The 21,551-nt window shown below is 36.8% G+C and overlaps 1 protein-coding gene across 11 annotated transcripts in view; it reads right to left on the bottom strand.

Moving 5' to 3' along the window:
* Positions 1 to 21,551, bottom strand: part of LOC147355172 (uncharacterized) — an 814,003-nt gene that overhangs the window by 280,303 nt on the left and 512,149 nt on the right. For all 11 annotated transcript variants that reach the window (XR_015144338.1, XR_015144349.1, XR_015144348.1 and 8 more), the window contains one exon: positions 14,407 to 14,487. Coding sequence is in view for 6 of the 11 variants with exons in the window: in XM_086346814.1 (XP_086202940.1) it covers positions 14,407 to 14,487 (81 nt within the window). In the remaining 5 variants the exon portion in view is untranslated. The remainder of the gene's footprint in view (positions 1 to 14,406; positions 14,488 to 21,551) is intronic.

The raw sequence follows: 21,551 nt of genomic DNA, 5'->3' as shown, positions 1-21,551 counted from the left end.
TTGAGATGTTTTGTCTGAGTAATTGTTATCATATGTAGAGTTAAATGGGTACTGTTCCTATTGTGTAAAATGTGTTTCAAATAACACTGTAAAACTATAATTTTTAAAATCAGACATCATAATGAATAGTTCATGTTGCTGTTGTTGTTAGTGTGATTTCCGTAAAAAAAATATCAGAGATTCCAAGTAAAAACTCATATGAAGATGGATTCAAATTGAGGCAGGGATGATCAAAAATATATGCATGCAGCCTTAGGTATGTCCTGGGGAAAAAGACCGACTGAGAGTGATCTGCTACAATAAAAGACAGCTCAGAATAAAAACTAAAATCACACGTTCTTAAAATAGTTGAGGAATGTGAAAGAAAGGAAGAATAATGCATTTGCCAACTCTCTCTTGTTTACGATCTGTCTCAGAATCCCTCATTGTTGTACATATTTTCCTCTGACAGAATTTTACAAATATTTGCTATAACCTTACTTATGTATTAAAGGTATTGCATAAAAGTTAGAGCTATCCTGAAGTATCAATAAAGGGACCACAAAGAGAGAATTTATGAATTAGTTCTTTGAAAATGTGTATAAACCTGGAATCAGACGAGTCAAAGTGTTCTTTAAGAAAGAGGTCCAGGGGTAGCCTGAGATAAAGCCAGGTTGGGTCAGCAATTCTAAAAGTTGCAAAGTAAACGTTAAGAGCAATGTGCCACCTCTTCTCCAAAACAAACAGCCAAAGAAACAAAACAGAAAAGAAATAAGAAAATAGAGGAATCAGGAATACACAATGACAAGAGTTTGTAACGTTGTTTTTGAGTTCCAGATCATGCCCCTATAGACAGATGACCTGAGGTTTCACACTACATTCATGGTGGGATGGAATTAAGAAATTCTCTCTAGGTATTGTTTTTAAAAGAAGTATGTCTGTGGGGGCGGGGGGGAGGCGGTTAGAGACAGGGGGAGGTGCAGGATTATATTTTTCAAAAGAGAATAAATACAGGACAGGCATGGAAACCCATGGTAATTCAGGTATTTTGTTTGACATAATCCTGGGAACCAGTAAATTCATAAACACATACTACCAGAATGATGTGATTAAGAGTTTCTTAAAAGTTATTTGAGAGGGAATCTTGTCATCTCTTCCACACCCCTATTTCCACACATACTTAGTTTTCCAATGAAACAAATAAAGCAAATGAAGTTTGGGGGGAATAAGATCACAGAAATGATTAACTGCACATTTGTACTGGAATTCATTTCTCCTGCCTGTCCTGGCAGCTCCTTCCAACACTTCAAAACTCCAAAAAGTCCTAAAGGTATTCTGTTCACTTGGGAGTTTTTTTTTTTCCCCCCTGGACTCTAAATCAACTTAAGCCTGAACTGTCTTCAAAGTGATGACCAATCAGCAGATTCCCCAATAAGCTGAAAAGCACCTGGGATATCCAAATTGTCAAAGAATCATTATAAGTGGTTTGGAAATGTGTTTTAATGAGGTGCTTGTCCCATGGGGAGAAGGCTTCACTCTAATTAAATATGAAGCCAAGATATTTTTTGCAGTTTTGTTTAAAGATGATTTGGGGAAGTCTTTTCAGTTATAAAAACTATATGACTCCACCTTTGTACAAACTTTAAGCAGACTTTGCAGTATTACTAATATGTACCCAAACAACTATTAGGCAGATTTATCCTTCGTGAGGAACATGTTTGCAAACAGTTTCAGAGTTGACAGAAACACATGGATTCCAAATATCTCAAATTACTGGAATTTAGAGTTTTAAAAACGCAAACCACTGAGTTATAATGGCTGATACATGATAGATGGTCATTTTAGAATGTCTCTTCCACTAAAGTAGAAGCTTAATCTTACCAAGTGCACAAAAATACATACTTGAATCTCTTGCTCTACTTCTAAATTTATCCTAGAAACGGCCTTTAGAAATTTATGTTATGTCAGAGCTAAAGGTGATTTTAAGATAATGAGTTCAAAATTTGAAGTTCATTTTTAACTTTAGAAGCTACTATGCTTATACTGTTTGTAGAATACTTTTCTCTGAAAAAAGCAACACTACTTTAATACTATCATTAACTTTAGTAATTATTGAAATGTATCATATTCTAGCAAATGCAGGTCTTTAGCTCTGTCTTAATTGTATCATGACATACTGAATTGTATTATTGAGAAAACATAAAACGATTAAGAAAAAACTCAAAAAAAAAAAAAAAAAAAGAAAAGAAAAAGCTCAAAAGAGCATATAACTATCATATAGGCAATTTTGCTAACTTCAGTTTCAAGCCAATTTTGTTATTCTTAACTTTATAAAGTATCTAGGCCATTTCAAATGCTTCTTTAAGTACCACTGCTAAATGTCATACATGGACAGATGTATTTGTAAAGATCTTATGAGACAAAAGTCAAAGTATTTCAATGATTTATTACTGAACTCTAGAACATACTGTTAAAGTGCTGCACACAATATGCCAGAAAATTTGGAAAACTCAGCAGTGGCCACAGGACTGGAAAAGGTCATTTTCTTTTTTTTTTTTTTTTATTTTTTTAAAATTTTATTTTATTTTTAAACCTTACAATATTGTATTAGTTTTGCCAAATATCGAAATGAATCCGCCACAGGTATACCCGCGTTCCCCATCCTGAACCCTCCTCCCTCCTCCCTCCCCTACCCTCCCTCTGGGTCATCCCAGTGCACCAGCCCCAAACATCCAGTACTGTGCATTGAACCTGGACTGGTGATTCGTTTCATACATGATATTATACATGTTTCAATGTCATTCTCCCAAATCTCCCCACCCTCTCCCTCTCCCACAGAGTCCATAAGACTGATCTATACATCGGTGTCTCTTCTGCTGTCTCGTACACAGGGTTATTGTTTCCATCTTTCTAAATTCCATATATATATGTTAGTATACTGTATTGGTGTTTTTCTTTCTGGCTTACTTCACTCTGTATAATAGGTTCCAGTTTCATCCATCTCATTAGAACTGATTCAAATGTATTCTTTTTAATGGCTGAGTAATACTCCATTGTGTATATGTACCACTGCTTTCTTATCCATTCATCTGCTGATGGGCATCTAGGTTGCTTCCATGTCCTGGCTATTATAAACAGTGCTGCAATGAACATTGGGGTACATGTGTCTCTTTCCCTTCTGGTTTCCTCAGTGTGTATGCCCAGCAGTGGGATTGCTGGATCATAAGGCAGTTCTATTTCCAGTTTTTTAAGGAATCTCCACACTGTACTCCATAGTGGCTGTACTAGTTTGCATTCCCACCAACAGTGTAAGAGGGTTCCCTTTTCTCCACACCCTCTCCAGCATTTATTGCTTGTAGACTTCTGGATCGTAGCCATTCTGACTGGCGTGAAATGGTACCTCATAGTGGTTTTGATTTGCATTTCTCTGATAATGAGTGATGTTGAGCATCTTTTCATGTGTTTGTTAGCCATCTGTATGTCTTCTTTGGAGAAATGTCTATTTAGTTCTTTGGCCCATTTTTTGATTGGGTCATTTGTTTTTCTGGAGTTGAGCTGTAGGAGTTGCTTGTATATTTTTGAGATTAGTTGTTCATCCGTTGCTTCATTTGCTATTATTTTCTCCCATTCTGAAGGCTGCCTTTTCACCTTGCTAATAGTTTCCTTTGTTGTGCAGAAGCTTTTAAGTTTAATTAGGTCCCATTTGTTTATTTTTGCTTTTATTTCCAATATTCTGGGAGGTGGGTCATAGAGGATCCTGCTGTGATGTATGTCGGAGAGTGTTTTGCCTATGTTCTCCTCTAGGAGTTTTATAGTTTCTGGTCTTACGTTGAGATCTTTAATCCATTTTGAGTTTATTTTTGTGTATGGTGTTAGAAAGTGTTCTAGTTTCATTCTTTTACAAGTGGTTGACCAGTTTTCCCAGCACCACTTGTTAAAGAGATTGTCTTTAATCCATTGTATATTCTTGCCTCCTTTGTCAAAGATAAGGTGTCCATATGTGCGTGGATTTATCTCTGGGCTTTCTATTTTGTTCCATTGATCAATATTTCTGTCTTTGTGCAAGTACCATACTGTCTTGATGACTGTGGCTTTGTAATGGAGTTTGAAGTCAGGTAGGTTGATTCCTCCAGTTCCATTCTTCTTTCTCAAGATCGCTTTGGCTATTCGAGGTTTTTTGTATTTCCATACAAATTGTGAAATTATTTGTTGTAGCTCTGTGAAAAATACCATTGGTAGCTTGATAGGGATTGCATTGAATCTATAAATTGCTTTGGGTAGTATACTCATTTTCACTATATTGATTCTTCCAATCCATGAACATGGTATATTTCTCCATCTATTAGTGTCCTCTTTGATTTCTTTCACCAGTGTTTTATAGTTTTCTATATATAGGTCTTTAGTTTCTTTAGGTAGATATATTCCTAAGTATTTTATTCTTTCCGTTGCAATGGTGAATGGAATTGTTTCCTTAATTTCTCTTTCAGTTTTCTCATTATTAGTGTATAGGAATGCAAGGGATTTCTGTGTGTTGATTTTATATACTGCAACTTTACTATAATCACTGATTATTTCTAGTAATTTTCTGGTGGAGTCTTTAGGGTTTTCTATGTAAAGGATCATGTCATCTGCAAACAGTGAGAGTTTTACTTCTTCTTTTCCAATTTTGATTCCTTTTATTTCTTTTTCTGCTTTGATTGCTGTGGCCAAAACTTCCAAAACTATGTTGAATAGTAATGGTGAAAGTGGGCACCCTTGTCTCCCAAAGAAAGTGCAAACTACATTCCAATGCCAAAGAATGCACAAACTACAGCACAATTGCACTCATCTCACACATTAGCAAAGTAATTCTCAAAATTCTCCAAGCCAAGCTTCAACATTACATGAACTATGCACTTCCAGATGTTCAAGCTGGGTTTAGAAAAGGCAAAGGAACCAGAGATCAAATTACCAACATCCATTGGATCATCAAAAAAGCCAGAGAGTTCCAGAAAAACATCTATTTCTGCTTAATTGACTATACCAAAGCCTTTGACCATGTGGATCACAACAAACTGTGGAAAATTATTAAAGACATGGAAATCCCAGACCACCTGACCTGCCTCCTGAGAAATCTGTGTGCAGGTCAAGAAGCAACAGTTAGAACTGGGCATGGAACAACAGACTGGTTCCAAATTGGGAAAGGAGTGCATCAAGGCTGTATATTGTCACCCTGTTTATTTAACCTATATCCATAGTACATCATGTGAAATGCTGGGTGGATGAAGCACAAACTGGAAACAAGATTGTGGGAGAAATACCAATAACCTCAGATATGCAGATGACACCACCCTTATGGCAGAAATAGAAGAAGAACCAAAGAGCCTCTTGATGAAAATGAAAGAGGAGAGTGAAAAAGTTGGCTTAAAACTCAACATTCAGAAAATTAAGATCATGGCATCTGGTCCCATCACTTCATGGGAAATAGATGGGGAAACAGTGAAAACAGTGTCAGACTTTATTTGAGGGGCTCAAAATGACTTCAGATGGTGACTGCAGCCATGAAATTAAAAGACACTTGCTCCTTGAAAAAAAAAAACTATGGTCAATCTAGACAGCATATTAAAAAGAAGAGTCAATATTTTGCCAACAAAGGTCCGTCTAGTCAAAGCTATGGTTTTTCCAGTAGTCATGTATGAATGTGAGAGTTGGAGTGCTGAAGAATTGATGCTTTTGAACTGTGGTGTTGGAGAAGACTCTTGAGAGTCCCTTGGACAGCAAGGAGATCCAACCAGTCCATCCTAAAGGAAATTAGTCCTGAATATTCATTAGAAAGACTGATGCTGAAGCTGAAACTCCAATGCTTTGGCCACCTGATGCAAAGAACTGACTCACTAGAAAAGACCCTGATGCTGGGAAAGATAAGGGGACGACAGAGAATGAGATGGCTGGATGGCATCACTGACTCTATGGACATGAGTTTGAGTAAGCTCCAGGAGTTGGTGATAGACACAGAAGCCTGGTGTGTTGCAGTCCATGGGGTTGCAAAAAGTTTGACACAACTGAGTGACTGAACTGAACTGAACTAGAACATGTGCTGCTGATTGAATATTGATGGAGCACTAAGCAGGAGACAAGCATGCCTATCACTGTAGATAAAAGTTTCTATGACTTGGCTTGTCTCCTCAAGGAGGTTAAAGCTCAGTGGGGGTGACTGCTTTTCCATAAATAGTTACATTTTATTTAATTATTTATGATAATAATTTCTTATCAACATGTGAAAATTATTCTTATCACAAGATATTTATAAATTATAGTAATGGAGATTAGGAAAAACCTCTTAGATGTGATGATGTATTAGACAAAACTGAGTAGTTTTTTCCTAGGAAGACCAAAACAAAAAAACAGGTTCACAAACAGGGAGGTGGGAAAAACCCTGCACAGTAAATCAGGTAGTTTCTCATGGCTTTTTAATTGATTTTGTATGAGAGAGGATGGTATGACAGGAGATAAGTTTTAAGTTGGTGGGGGCCAAATCATACTAGTGATTTGTACTTCCTACTCTGATAGTAGCTAGACATTTAAAGAGGACAGGAAAAATCAAATTTGCCTTTGTAGAAAGATTCAACACTGGAAGAAGATCACTTCTAATGATTTGTGCAAATATGAGGAAAGAGAACTAATTCAGAGGCCACTGAGATGAAAAGGATGAGATTTAAGCTTGACTTAAGTTTAACTTTCCAAGTTTGAGGTGTTCAACATAGTGTGGCACATGTATGAAAGAATTTTATTTTTTTTCAATAACTGCTATTTAATTTTTGTTAAATGTCATACCTTTCTGTGTAGCAACAAGAATTAACCTTACAGAACAATTACAACTCAATCTACTCTGATAATTTTCCAGTAAATTTTAGCTTAAAAGTTTAAGACAATTCAAAATACCTTCTCAAAGAAAATAAGATTTTCAAGTACACAATAAAATATATGAATTTAAAATGACATGTCAAAAATTAGATTATGAAGGAATAAGATAAATTTTTAAGAAGACCAGATTGATTTCTACAACTATAGCAAAATTAGCTAGAAATTAGCTAGTTCGGTATAACTGAACATATTCAGTTCAGTTCAGTCACTCAGTCGTGTCTGACTCTTTGCAGCCCCGTGAATTGCAGCACACCAGGCCTCCCTGTCCATCACCATCTCCTGGAGTTCACTCAAACTCACGTCCATCGAGTCGGTGAAGCCATCCAGCCATCTCATCCTCCGTCGTCCCCTTTTCCTCCTGCCCCCAATCCCTCCCAGCATCAGAGTCTTTTCCAATGAGTCAACTCTTCGAGGTCTAATCAGGGAAGTAGAGCAACTATGACTAATGTTAAATAGAGATTTATTATAGGAAGTATATCATATACAAAACAGTCAATCCTAAAGGAAATCAACTCAGAGTATTCATTGGAAGGACTGAAGCTGAAGCTGAAGCTCCAGTACTTTAGCCACCTGACAGGAACAGCTGATTCACTGGAAAAGACACTGATGCTGGGAAAGATTGAGGGCAAGAGGAGAAGGGAGAAAGAGGATGAGATGGTTGGATGATATCAATGGACATGAGTTTGAGCAAACTCCAGGAGACAATGAAGGACAGGGAAGCCTGGTATGCTGCAGTCCATGGGCTCACAAACAGTCGGACATGACTGAGCAACTGTACAACAAATATTGGAGGTCCTAGGCAAGTGAAATTCTAGAATTTGATGTTTAAGGAAACAAAGAATTACTGATGAATCTGCCTGAAGTGCTAGCTAGCACAGGTGGTAAGGCAGCAGTTGACAGGCAAATCCAACATACTACATACATCCAGGGACTAAATTGGAGATGTAAATGGGAGATGAGACAAGCTTATGGTAAACTCCTGTCTCTGTGAATCCACAGTCAGTCATATGGTGGGGGTCCTTGGCCAGTGTTAGGGAAAACAAATTAGACAATGAGCAGAAGACAAACTAGGACCCACAGAAGTCTGTCTATGACTACACACTCATCTGAGAATAACAGCCACTGCTTTACTTCTATATTCCAACCTTCATGCATGCTTCCCTTTTGGCCAACTCTAATCCACACCACATAATCTACATGCCAACCTGGTGTTCTTATACTCATATGTAATCATTTACACTTTCCCAAAAATATATCACCAAAATCATGCTTTTGCTTACAATTATGCAATCCGGTCTTACAGAAAAGGTATGCTAATGCTTAGGTGAAAGAGATACATAGAGTCTCACTTTATCCATGTTCTTCTAGTTGAGTCATACTCCTCCATTGATATCTATAACTCAAATACTGTGATATAAGGTTAACTGCTCTAAACACATTTAATGTAGACAGGGAATGATAAGAAATGACAAAAGGGGAACTGGGTAATACACACACACACACATGCATCAAATCAAAGCAAAGAAAAACAGAACTACTAAAGCATATTTCACTGCGACTAGTTAGGTGGTCATAGCTGCTATTTGAAACAATCTTATTCACTTTGCCCTCAGCAAACACCTTATCTACTCACAGTTCATTGCTTGGTACATCTATCCAAACCATCATTCCTGATGGGTCTGTGCTAGCAACAGTATTGTCTGTATCTAGGTGTTTTGTTTTCCTATTGAAATTTATCACATGATACAGAAGTTCCCCAGAAGGTCCCTTGCATTTAAGATATACTCTTCCCTGTCACCATGAATTAAATTGTGGACACGAACAACTCATTTTAACCATGATACTCAGGACAACCTCTTCCAGAAAGTAACTCTCTTTTCTGCTATTAGTTCAGTGGCATGATTAACCCAAGGTAGCTGGATAGAAGTTTCACCTTCTAATTTAGTAGAACCATAGCTTTGTCTCTATGAACACAGTCCTCCCTTGAAAATTCAGACCTAAAGATTAGCTAAGCCAAAATGTACAGACCCAGGAAGCAAAATTTCTGTTATAGACTCTTCAGGAGTAACTGAGAGAAGCACTCACTGGTGCCACACCAAGATCCCTGGTTATGAAAGAGTGCCGAGTGCCGAATATTGGTTGCTCGATCAGAGAATATGCCACATTTTAAAAGACATTATTACAACCAAACAAAGTACTGCTTTTCACCTGAAGTCATATACGAGTATTTAAGAGGCCATTAAATAATTCTATTAGTCCAGCTACTTCACGTGATGAGAAACATAAACCAGAGAATTACAGGAGCATGAGCCCATTGCTAAAATTCATTTGCTTTTAAGTTTGCTGCTCAGAAGCAGTGCTCTGTGGATTACTATGATGATAAACAAGACATTATAGAAATGATAAGTAATTTTGTTTGAAGTATTATTAGAAGGAAAAGTATGTCCATATTCATAGTAATTTTCTGTTTTAATGAGAACAGGTCACTGTTCCTATTACTATTGAGGCGTTCCAGTGTCACTGACCTGCTATATCATTAAGTCAATGTTGAACTCTCCTGTTGGCAAATGAACACTCACAATGTCCAGGGTCTTTTTTTTTTTAATATTATTATTTTTGGCCTTGGGTAAAAATCCATGTTACTGGGCCCATGGGATAAGCTCAAGAAATAAGCTATTAAAGAGACTATTATGCAAGAACAAGGGAGGCTGAGGCAAGAGGCAGACTGACATCCCTGGGACAGGTCATTTTAACTACCTGATTACTAAGATTCTTTTCAGCTGAACTTGCTCTGGCAAGTGTTGTTTAATAGAATAGAATAAAAAATACTTCTACTCTCTTTGCCTGAAAAAGACCATCCATAGTCAACTTCCTCCAGTCTATCTTGTCACCAATTTTCAAAATGATCTCTAAACATTCAGGCAAATCATCATCCACTGATAATAAATCACTGAAAATCTGCATCTCTGGCCTTCTCTCCTTACACATAAAATAAACAGCAGGTACATTTCTAAAAGTTCTGCCATTCTAGGAATTTTCTTTCACTACTTCTTGTACGCCATCCTTGAGGCAATAGTGCTAGAATTTTGCAACTTAGGGTGGATCCAGTATGATCGTTTAGAACCACCACTACACCATAATTGATTTTTTGTGTTTCTTTTCAGTGAATTAGTCATAGGGAGACTTGCCATTAAGGCACAGCTCTGCATTGAAATGGCAACCCACTCCAGTATTCTTGCCTGGAAAATCCCAAGGGCGGTGGAGCCTGGTGGGCTGCCATCTATGGGGCCGCACAGAGTCGGACACGACTGAAGCGATTTAGCAGCAGCAGCAGCAGCTGCATTGAAAGACAACCAGTAAATCAGGAAGAAAGATGGTAGGGAACAAAATAGGGAAGACACTTGCTCACAGGACATAATGGCTTCATTCTACTCAAGCCCAACCTCATATATGTCACCCATGGGCACATCCAGCTGTCTGGTTTTGTGGGTCAAACCACATGCATTTCATGATGAGTCTCTCAGACCTCCTAGGAACTTGGCAGTCAGCGTTTAAGTGTTCGCTTTCTACTAAAGCCCAGTGGCAAGAAAATTTGTTGGTTTTTCTGTTTTTAATTTTCTCTCCAAAGGAGAATATTGTCTACAGAGGATGGCATTAGCATTGCTATATCTGAAACACAAGTGTCACCCAAAGGCTCCACACAGCATCTCTGCTGGTCACTGATACCTCAAGCACAGCTGTATATGTCCAAAAATATATATGAACAGAGTTTCATTAATTGGGTATTGGAATCCCAGGAAGAGAGAGGATGAAACAGAAAAATATATTGAATGATTAAAGATCAAAAACTTCTCAAATTTGGAGAAACACATGTTTATAGTTTAAAGGATGTTCAATGACTTCCAAATAGAGTACATGTTTTAAAAAGAAAAGAAACAAGCTAAGGCACATTGTAGATACTGGGAAAAATAAAATCACTACATCTACTACATCACTACTATATACAGTGGAACAACGATTCAAATGTTAAAGACATCTTACCTTTTAATAGTCACTCCAGATCCTATATTAGGGTATGAAGTATCAACAGTTAAACCCTGCTAACAAGTCCATTTCAAGTGCACAGAATTCTCACTCCATTATTCAGTGCTTTCTCTTACAGAATTAATGCACAAGAATTATAAATGTTTAAGGAAAGTCAATGTCATGTATCTTGGCTTCCATAGAAACAAGACCTGACAGAGATTATGCACAAGTGATTTTCAGGGAGTGATAAGAACCCCTATTAATTTAATGAGGAAAATAGGATAAGGGAGGATAAAGAGCTAATATGTTTTCTCAAAAAAGTTGAGCTTTTGGAACATAACGCTAGGGCTATGGAGAATAAATTACATGGCAGAACTGTCCCCACCTTAATGAAAGGTAACCCTTTGTAACCCTTGCCTCAGTCAGTCATTATCTGCAGTTTTCCCACAGGAGAAATGTGATTTCCCAGGTAAGGTGGCTGAGTGCAGTTCTCTCAAAGAAAGAAACTGTAAACTGTGAACTGTTTGCAGTCAACATATAATCATCAAATAGAGAATGGTAAAATTAGCCTGATAAAGGATGACTGGATAGGGTACAAATGACATTTACTACAGACAATAACACGAAAGAAAAACATCAAGACACAAATTTTAAATCTAGTGCTGACTGGATAAGAAATAATTGAGGGGAAAAAAGATAGAAGTCTTAACTGTTAATCTTCAGAAGATGTGAGAAGATTTTTCAATCAACTAAACAAAAGTGTAACACTACTTTTAAGAAGAAAGATTACTTATCAGTAATCATCCTAAACTTAGAGTGGTGGCAGGGAGAAAAACAAATAAGAAAAAAATAACTGAAGTTGCTAGAAAGTCACCAGAGGCAGACAGACATTAAACAGAAAACAACTCAAAAATTAAAAAATGCTGCACAGTGGGTGAAGTCAACATCTAACCAGATTTTTCACAAAGGGCATTACTCAGTTCATAGGCCATGTGGAGGATCAACTCCCAAGCAAACAAATGGCAGCCTTAAAAAGCTAAGAGTCTTATGGACTCTGTGGGAGAAGGAGAGGGTGGGAAGATTTGGGAGAATGGCATTGAAACACGTAAAATATCATGTATGAAACGAGATGCCAGTCCAGGTTCAATGCACGATACTGGATGCTTGGGGCTAGTGCACTGGGACGACCCAGAGGGATGGTATGGGGAGGGAGGAGGGAGGAGGGCTCAGGATGGGGAGCACATGTATACCTGTGATGGATTCATTTTGATATTTTGCAAAACTAATACAATTATGTAAAGTTTAAAAATAAAATAAAATTAAAAAAAAATAAAATACATTTAAATTAAAAAAAAAAAAAAAAGAACAACAACAACAACAACAAAAAAGCTAAGGCTTCAGAAGTCAGAGTTCTGGACTGCCTGGAAGGCTAGAGGAAGCCACAGTTGAGGAGAGGCCACACATTGTCAGTAACTGTCATTCAATTCTTGGTGATTTCCAAAATGCTTGTGTATAAGACAACAATTCAAGAAAATTCAAATAAAGCAATATTTGGAGGGTTAACTAACTGGAATAGAAAATTTAACCAACAAGAGGAGCTGGAAAGACATAATTTGGAGTCCTACTGAGCTAGAATAGCTTAGGAAGCACATCACATTTTCCGCTGAAACTCTGTAATATCTGTGTCTTATGAAGCAGACACATATTTCTTGGCTAAGGGATATGATCTATGATTAAGGACACACCTATGCCTCAAAAATTGAAAACCAAACCTCCAAAGGATCATGGTATCCTAGTAATTTCATTCTCTGTCCAGGCAAAACTAAACACTCTTTAGATAAAGGTAACAAATTCCAGAGTCTTTATAATGCGTCATCTACAAAGTTTGGTATATAAAAGTAAATTTACTATGCATGTCAAATAGCAGAGAATTGTGAAGCATAATCAAGAGAAAAACCACACAACTTAAGAAGATATATAGACCAATAGGGTGCTCTGAAATTTAACTTTGTAAATGTGACAAAAATTTATCAAAAACTGGTCAGTAAAACGGGTTACATAATAGCGAACATTAAAATAGGTAAAAATCATTACCCCCCTGACCAAAACAAAAACCAACCAAACAAAATTAAAAAAAAAAATTTGAGAGAAATTTTAACATTTAGAGAAAATGTCACCCAAATGTTAAGATAGCCTCATGTTATGCCTCATGTTAACCTCATGATAAGCCTCATATATGTATATATAATCTCTAGGAAAAGCAATCTACCTTCTTTAGCATTCTAATTTTTCTACTTTCATGCTTTCACAAGGATTCAATTTTAAGTACTATTTATGTTACAATATTAAAATCAGTTTCAAAATCATCTACAACCCTAAAGATGATTTGCTATAATTTCTACAAATGTGTGCAGTATATTCAAGGGAATGCAAAAAAGCATGAAATCTATTATTTTCCAATTTCTATTCTATACCATAAAATAACATTACATATGTATTAATAATGGAAAATATATTAACAACAACACTCTAATACTGATACCACTCTGCTATTTGCTTTCTTTGACTCACTGTAAGTACTGAGTTTTAGCAACCCCACTGACTGTTTCCCTCTGCCCTAGAGCTTCATTTTAAAAATAGTATAATAACACTATGGTATTTTGATAATAATTCCTTCAAAAATAGCCTCTATCACAAGAAGACTGACAAGCTAAATCCAAAACAAAATCTAAATGAATTAATGAAATGGCTTTAAAAAGAATGTGGGTATTTGACTAATATAGTTAAATATCATCCTTATATAGGAGCAATTGAAAATATTGAAAAAAGATCAGTTTTCATTAGCTGTAGCAAGCATTTATCTTCTAGTCAGATATACACTTCATGAGGATTGAGTTAGAACAAAGGAAGAAAGTTACAAATTCTAACAGAAAAAAATTAAATAGCAAAGGAATAAATATATTCTGATCTTAGCTAGAAATATTAAGTGCTATAGAAACATCTGATCTCATCAAGCTAATTTATAACTTTAACATTTCAAATTAAAATCTGAAAATAATTTTAAAGAAATAACATAAAATACTAAAATTTATAAGGAGATGTAAAAGCAGGCAAGAACATTACATTTTATTCTGATCATGAATAACTTAAGACGGAGAAAAGGAGATAAGAGTGACGAAGTGACCTACCTTTTATCATGATGATCCACTTTATTTAAAACCAAATCATACCAAGTCAATAGGTCAATAAAGATGAAGAAAAAGTGTGCATTTATAAACAAATGCAATTTTTTGATAATTTTTTTTTACCAAGTCTTGAATAAAATTTGAAACAAAATAAGACTAAGTGTGAAGAATGAAAATTAGTATATCCCATTAGAAAATTCTGACAGTGACATAAGGAACTGAAACATACCTGTTAAACTATAAAGATTTGTAAGAACAGGATGAATTTTAAAGGACTCAACTGACCGAACAAAGAACTTGTAATGTTTCTTACCTTTCTGAAGAAACAAAAGTTCTTGTTTATGAAGCCAAGTAAAACTCACTGAAGAGCATTCAGTGCATATTTTTGAAATTCCTTAAAAAAAAAAAAAGAACAAGTTAGCTATACCACAGCCTTGGGAATATGCATATTATATATGAAAGTGTTAGTCACTCAGCTGTGTCTGACTCTTTTCAATCCCATGGACTATAGCCCACCCAGGCTCCTCAGTCCATGCATGGAATCTCCAGGCAAGAATACTGGAGCAGATAGCCATTTCCTTCTCCAAGGAATCCTCCCAACCCAGAGATTGAACCCTGGTCTCCTGGATCACAGGCAGATTCTTCACCATCTGAGCCACCAAGGAAGGCCCATATATTATACATTTATAGGTATAAATTCATAGTATATAACAAATGATATATGTGAATATAATGTATAATAAATTAAATAATAAATTTTATACCTAGAAATACATATATATTGATATATAGGTATAAATAGATATAAATACTTGCGTGTGTGTGTGTCATTAGCCGCTCAGTTATGTCTGACTCTTTGCAGTGCCATAGACTAGCCCACCAAGCTCCTCTGTCCATGGGGATTCTCCAGGCAAGAACACTGGAGTGGGTTGCCATGTCCTTCTCCAGGGGACCCTTCCAACCCACGGATCAAACCCAGGTCTCCCGCATTATGGCGGTTTCTTTACTGTCTGAGCCTCCAGGGAAGCACAAATATTTACATATGTCATATTATATATTATATTAAAAAAACATTCAAGGAGAAGAAAGCAACAATAAACATCTTATTGCACAAATTTTCAAAGACAAATATTAAAAGTTGTTTGAAAGAGTATTTTTACTTTAAATAATTATTAGACCATTTTTGAATGTCTGCAATCTTTTCAAAGGAAAAACAGCTATGGCAAATTTGTCTATGGATACATTACTTAGATAAATATGAGCAGATGGCTTGATAAAGCTAGCCAAATCTCCGTCCAAGTTATATGCTTTGTGTGGGTAAATTTTACATAATGATTAGATGAGTTGAGAGGTCGATATTGAAATAAAAGTAGAAAAGCATTTCTAAATCAGGTATATGATATGTTAGAATTAAGTCAGTGCATGATATTGAGTGCAATATGTCACAGTATTTCCACTCATTCAATTAGGCATAATTATGGTGAAATTGTAAAGTGTGCAAAATGCAGAGTATCACACAGCATATCTTTAGTTATAAAAATGTACATACACTTTATAAAGAGTTCTCTGTTAAGGTAACCATGGAGGACTTTTAATTCTATATCTTTCTCGTGTAGATAAATTAATGTTGCTGTGGGAATTTTAACTTCAGAATTTCCTGACTCTCACATGCTTAATTTCTCAGTGTTAATGTTCCAATACCAGATCTGAATGACTACACATCATGGATATTTCTATCTGCTTAAGATGTTTCTAGAATGTAACGTTTAACCTTTAAAACAAATATTTGAGAGGGCAGAGGCAAAAAAAAAAAAAAACAGAAACAATGAGAATCTGTTCAGCTGATTAGCAAAAAACCTCTTTATTTACAGTTGAATGAGGGCATGAAAAGGAATGAACTCCCACAGTAGAGACATAAGGTGGAAAAATGACAGAAAAGTAATGATTATAAGTGTAAAATGTGTGAAAAAAAAACCCCTCAGACTGTGGAGGAAATGCCCAAATTATACAACTTAATAATCAATACTTGAGATTAAAAACATAGAACTTCATCTTAATAAGTTTCACTGAGTTAAACAATACAAAGCAAAAAGAACATTTTGAGATAATTTACTAATATATGCTCACAAAGATAACTTAGAATGAGATGTGATGCTGATGGTTGGCACCGTAGGGAGATTTTGAAATATTAGTATGCCTCCCTCAGGAAGGATTTGGCATAAGCAACCATGTATGGAGGTGCTCTCCTGTGTATACAGATACTGCTGGTATTCTGCTTAATTGTTTAAGCCAGGAAAGTGGGCAGAATTTGTATCTTTATGATCTGTCATATTTATAACAGAACCTCATGCTTGGAGACTATAGTGGCTAACTGGACACATTACATTTTTAACAAACGAGGCTCATAAGCCTGCCTTCCATATGATCAGGTGCTTGGAGGATTCCTGGAACACAGACATCTGTGAGAATGACCCCATTTAGAGAGTTGGATGATACCAGTGAGGGCTCCCTGACTCTTACTTGGTCAACTCCTCCTCTAATGGGACACCATTTCTCCTTCCCTCCAGTTCTGTTTGATATGTACATGTGATTTCTATCTCATTCCTAATCATCATTCACTGACTGGGAAAAGTTGAATAGGTATCTCAAAGCAAGGGATATGTGTGTTAGGATTAGTATCCCAAAGTTTTTGCTGTGATAGGAAAATCTTCATTTCTAATTTATTCATCATTTAAAAATTTTAAACACTTTGTAACACTTTTCATCTCGCCTATTTCCTGACTTTAATACAGATAGAATTTGCATTGCATTTTTTTAAATTTTATTTTATTTTTAAACTTTACATAATTGTATTAGTTTTGCCAAATATCAAAATGAATCCATCACAGGTATACATGTGCTCCCCATCCTGAACCCTCCTCCCTCCTCCCTCCCCATACCATCCCTTTGGGTTGTCCCAAAAAAGTGTCTTTCTGTGTGTGCATGTTGCATTACAGTGAATTAAAATGAGGTTTAAAAAAATAAATGAGGTTTTAAATGCTGGAAAACGTCTGACAGTAAGTTCTCACAAGGAACTTTAGAAACTAATTTGTTCAAGTGAAACAGATAAGCACTGAGTCTTATCACCAAATAACCTAACCACCAAAAAAGAAGTGCCTTGATTAAAAAAAAAATACATTATTTTTATATCATTAGTACCATGTAAGTATTTATTATATAGCCCCTGGGTTCGCAAAATACAAGCTGACTGCCTTGGTCCTATAAATGTAAATCATCTAGGGAAAAACTACAGAATGCATTAAAAGATATTGGTAATTGAATGCCTATTTATTCTGTGTGAAGGAAAGAGTGAAGTATGCAGTGAGTGCTTATTGCATCTTTTCCTCACTTTCTTAATGTCACTTCTCCTTTCAGATATGATAGATGCCAAGTTGCCTAGTGACTTGCTCTTTTGCTCAGATTCAAAGCCTTCCTCGTTTGCTTTTGTGGCACCACAGCACATACTTTCAGACTTTGTACTGCTCTCTTCTTCTCTCAACATAGTCAAATGATCAGATATTAATTATATATTATACTGTTTATTGCAACTACTGAGAAATATTGGGAAATTTGGAAAAAATAAAAAAACAACTATTATTTCCAGAATTTCAAATTCAGTGGAAGAAGAGTTACATGTATGTTAGTAACTTTAACAAATTAGAAAACAGTATCAAAGACATTGCTGGAAACTGAAGGAAAAGTGGTGGATTAGTCATTAAGTTGTGTCTGACTCTTGCAACCCCATGGACTGTAGCCCTCCAGGCTCCTCTGTTTATGGGATTTCCCAGGCAAGAATACTGAAGTGGGATGCCATTTCCTTCTCCAGGGGATCTTCCCAACCCAGGAATTGAAACTGGGTCTCCTGCATTGCTGGAGAAGGCAATGGCAACCCACTCCAGTACTCTTGCCTGGAAAATCTCATGGGCAGAGGAGCCTGGTAGGCTGCAGTCCATGGGGTTGCTAAGAGTTGGACACGACTGAGCGACTTCACTTTCACTTTTCACTTGCATGCATTGGAGAAGGAAATGGCAACCCACTCCATTGTTCTTGCCTGGAGAATCCCAGGGACAGGGAAGCCTGGTGGCCTGCCGTCTATGGGGTTGCACAGAGTCGGACACGACTGAAGCGACTTAGCAGCAGCAGCAGCTCCTGCACTGCAGGTGGATTCCTTACTAACTGAGCTATGAGCAAAGGACAAGTACAGACAATCAGAGATAAGGAAATATATGCAAAAAAGAAGAAAAAAAAAGAAGAAATATGGAGGCAGAAAGATTCAAGATATACAAGGGAATATCATTTATGCTGGTGTAGAACGGTTCAGTTCAGTAGCTCAGTCACGTCCAACTCCTTGCGACCCCATGCACTGCAGCATGCCAGGCCTCCCTGTCCATCACCAACTCCCAGAGTTCACTCAAACTCATACCCATTGAGTCGGTGATGCCATCCAACCATCTCATCCTCTATCATCCCCTTCTCCTCCCACCTTTAAACGTTCCCAGCATCAGGATCTTTGCAAGAGAGTCAGTTTTTCGCATCAGGTGGCCAAAGTATTAGAGTTTCATCTTCAACATCAGTCCTTCCAATGAACATTCAGGACTGATTTCCTTTAGGATGGACTGGTTAGATCTCCTTGCAGTCCAAGGGACTCTCAAGAGTCTTCTCCAACACCACAGTTTGAAAGCATCAATTCTTCAGTCCTTAGCTTTCTGTATAGTCCAACTCTCACACCCATATATGACTACTGGAAAAACCATAGCCTTGACTAGACAGACCTTTGTTGGTAAAGTAATGTCTCTGCTTTTAAATATGCTATGTAGGTTGGTCATAACTTTTCTTCCAAGGAGCAAGCATCTTTTAATTTCATGGCTGCAGTCACTGTCTGCAGTGATTTTTGAGCCCAAAAAAATAAAGTTTCTCACTGTTTACCCATCTATTTGACATGAAGTGATGAGACCAGATGCCATGATCTTAGTTTTTTGAATGTTGAGTTTTAAGTCAACTTTTTCACTCTCCTCTTTCACTTTCATCAAGAAGCTCTTTAATTCTTCTTCACTTTCTGCCATAAGGGTGGTGTCATCTATATATCTGAGGTTATTGCTATTTCTCCCTCCAATCTTGATTCCAGCTTGTGCATCATCCAGCCAAGCATTTCTCATGATGTACTCCACATATAAGTTAAATAAGAAGGTTGACATACAGCCTTGACGTACTCCTTTTCCTATTTGGAACCAGTCTATTGTTCCATGTCCAGTTCTAACTGTTGCTTCCTAACCTGCATACAGATTTCTCAAGAGGCAGGTCAGGTGGTCTGGTATTCCCATCTCTTTCAGAATTTTCCAAATTTTTGGTGATCCACACAGTCAAAGGCTTTGGCATAGTCAATAAAGCAGAAGTAGATGTTTTCCTGGAACTTTCCTGCTTTTCAGTGATCCAACAGATGTTGGCAATTTTTGATCTCTGGTTCCTAGAATGGTGACTGAGGGTAAACAGTCAAAGTGTGTCCACTAGATCACCCTGGTTTAAAACCACAGAAGGCCCTCTATGCTATCTTGAGGAATGTAGGTTTCCTCTATGGGCAAAGATAAGCAAGGATTTTTGAGTAAGGGTGAAAATGAAAGTGTTAGTCATTCAGTTACGTCTGACTCTTTGCGACCCCATGGACTGTAGCCCGCCAGGCTCGTCATTCCATGGAATTCTCCAGGCAAGCATACTGGAGTGGGTAGCCATTCCTTTCTTCAAGATCTTCCTGACCCAGGAATCAAACCTGGGTCTCCCTCATTGCAGGCAGATTCTTTACCACTCGAGCCACCAGGGAAGCCCTGAGTAATGGATAGACATGATTCAATTCATGATTTAGTAAGGATATTCTGGAACATAGTGGTAACTAATTTTAACATATAAATAAAACAACTGATATTAAAATATTTTATAATTTTGGTGACAACTAAATTGAAGGTCAGAACTCAATTACTAAGAGTAGAAAAGGAACGGATGAGATGAATGTGAGAAATATTTGAAAGGCAAATTTAAAGACAGAAACACAATTGCCATCACGAAAATCCTATAACTCCCCTATGTGACTTACCTTAAAACCTACAGGGGCAGAAATATATGTACTTTTCTTTTATTATTTGTTTGTTGTTGTGTTGATTTCACATTCCCTAGAAGAACATTTGGCACATGGTAGGTAACCAATACAAAATTATGAAATAAATTAACCAAAACTATCTTGATATCAATTCAGAATACTAAATAATAAATAGGTCTCCTTCAAAGTCAGAATGCAGAGAAGGAAATGGCACCCCACTCCAGTACTCTTGCCTGGAAAATCCTATGGACGGAGGAGTCTGGTAGGCTCCATGGGGTTGCTAAGAGTGGTACACGACTAAGCAACTTCACTTTCACTTTTCACTTTCATGCTTTGGAGAAGGAAATGGCAACACACTTTGGTGTTCTTGCCTAGAGAATCCCTGGGACAGGGGAGCCTGGTGGGCTGCTGTCTATGGGGTTGCACAGAGTCAGACACGACTGAAGTGACTTAGCGGCAGCGGCAGCAGAGTCAGAATGGCATTAATTAAACCTGATTTCCTAGTTCTTAGTCAAATGATTTAATTAAATTAATCACTGTCAAAGAAGATAAGATTGAGAGTAACTACAAGGCACTATTTTAATCATCATGGCACAAAGATAGATAGGATTTTTGTCTAAGTTTTTCTTGTTCTTAAATCTACCGGAAACTTGTATTTGGAAAAACAAATAAGGCATTTTCACTTAAAGTAGTTCATAAATCAAAACTTTAAAGGATAAATTCTATTAGCAAGTTTCTAAAGAAACACGTTTAGTTCCACGAGGCAGATAGTTCAAGCCAAGGCTATATGAATCATGGAGGTACAACTGAGTTTCCTTACTTCTATCTTTTCCAAGACACATTTCCCTACAAGTAATTATGAATCAAGTTCTCTCCAAAATAAAACCTAAGGGAACTCATACTTATGAAACTGTTTTATTCTGCTTTAATTATCATTTTATGAAAGTCTTAACTTAAAATCTTGAGTGGTTATATGAAATTTAAGAGATATAAAATTTCAAAGGAGTTATAAAAGTATTTCAAAACGTAATCTCTTGGATTAGTTTGGAGGGTGAGCAAAAAGCAACATTAGAAAACCCAGCTTCCACATGCCCCCACGAAGATCAACAATCGGACCAATATACAGGAACAAAAAAATAGCTCCAAAAGACCTCTGGAGCCCACTTAGGAAGAATTAGCAACACAGTGAAACAAACCAACCAACCTGAGAATAAATGTACAAGAAAAAAAGAAGATGACTGCTTTGCCTGGATCATCCCATCCCCCAAAAGGTATTGTTCAACACCAAGAAAGAACACCCCAGCTAGGAGCTCCTTTTGCCAGGAAATGAA

Source organism: Bos grunniens, chromosome 17, assembly GCF_055505025.1.
Source record: "Bos grunniens cultivar Pamir isolate PY7600 chromosome 17, Bosgru_T2T1.0, whole genome shotgun sequence".
In the NCBI taxonomy this organism is placed as follows: domain Eukaryota; kingdom Metazoa; phylum Chordata; class Mammalia; order Artiodactyla; family Bovidae; genus Bos; species Bos grunniens.
The sequence above is the reverse complement of the archived record's forward strand: the minus strand, read 5'-3'. Positions and strand labels throughout refer to the sequence as shown.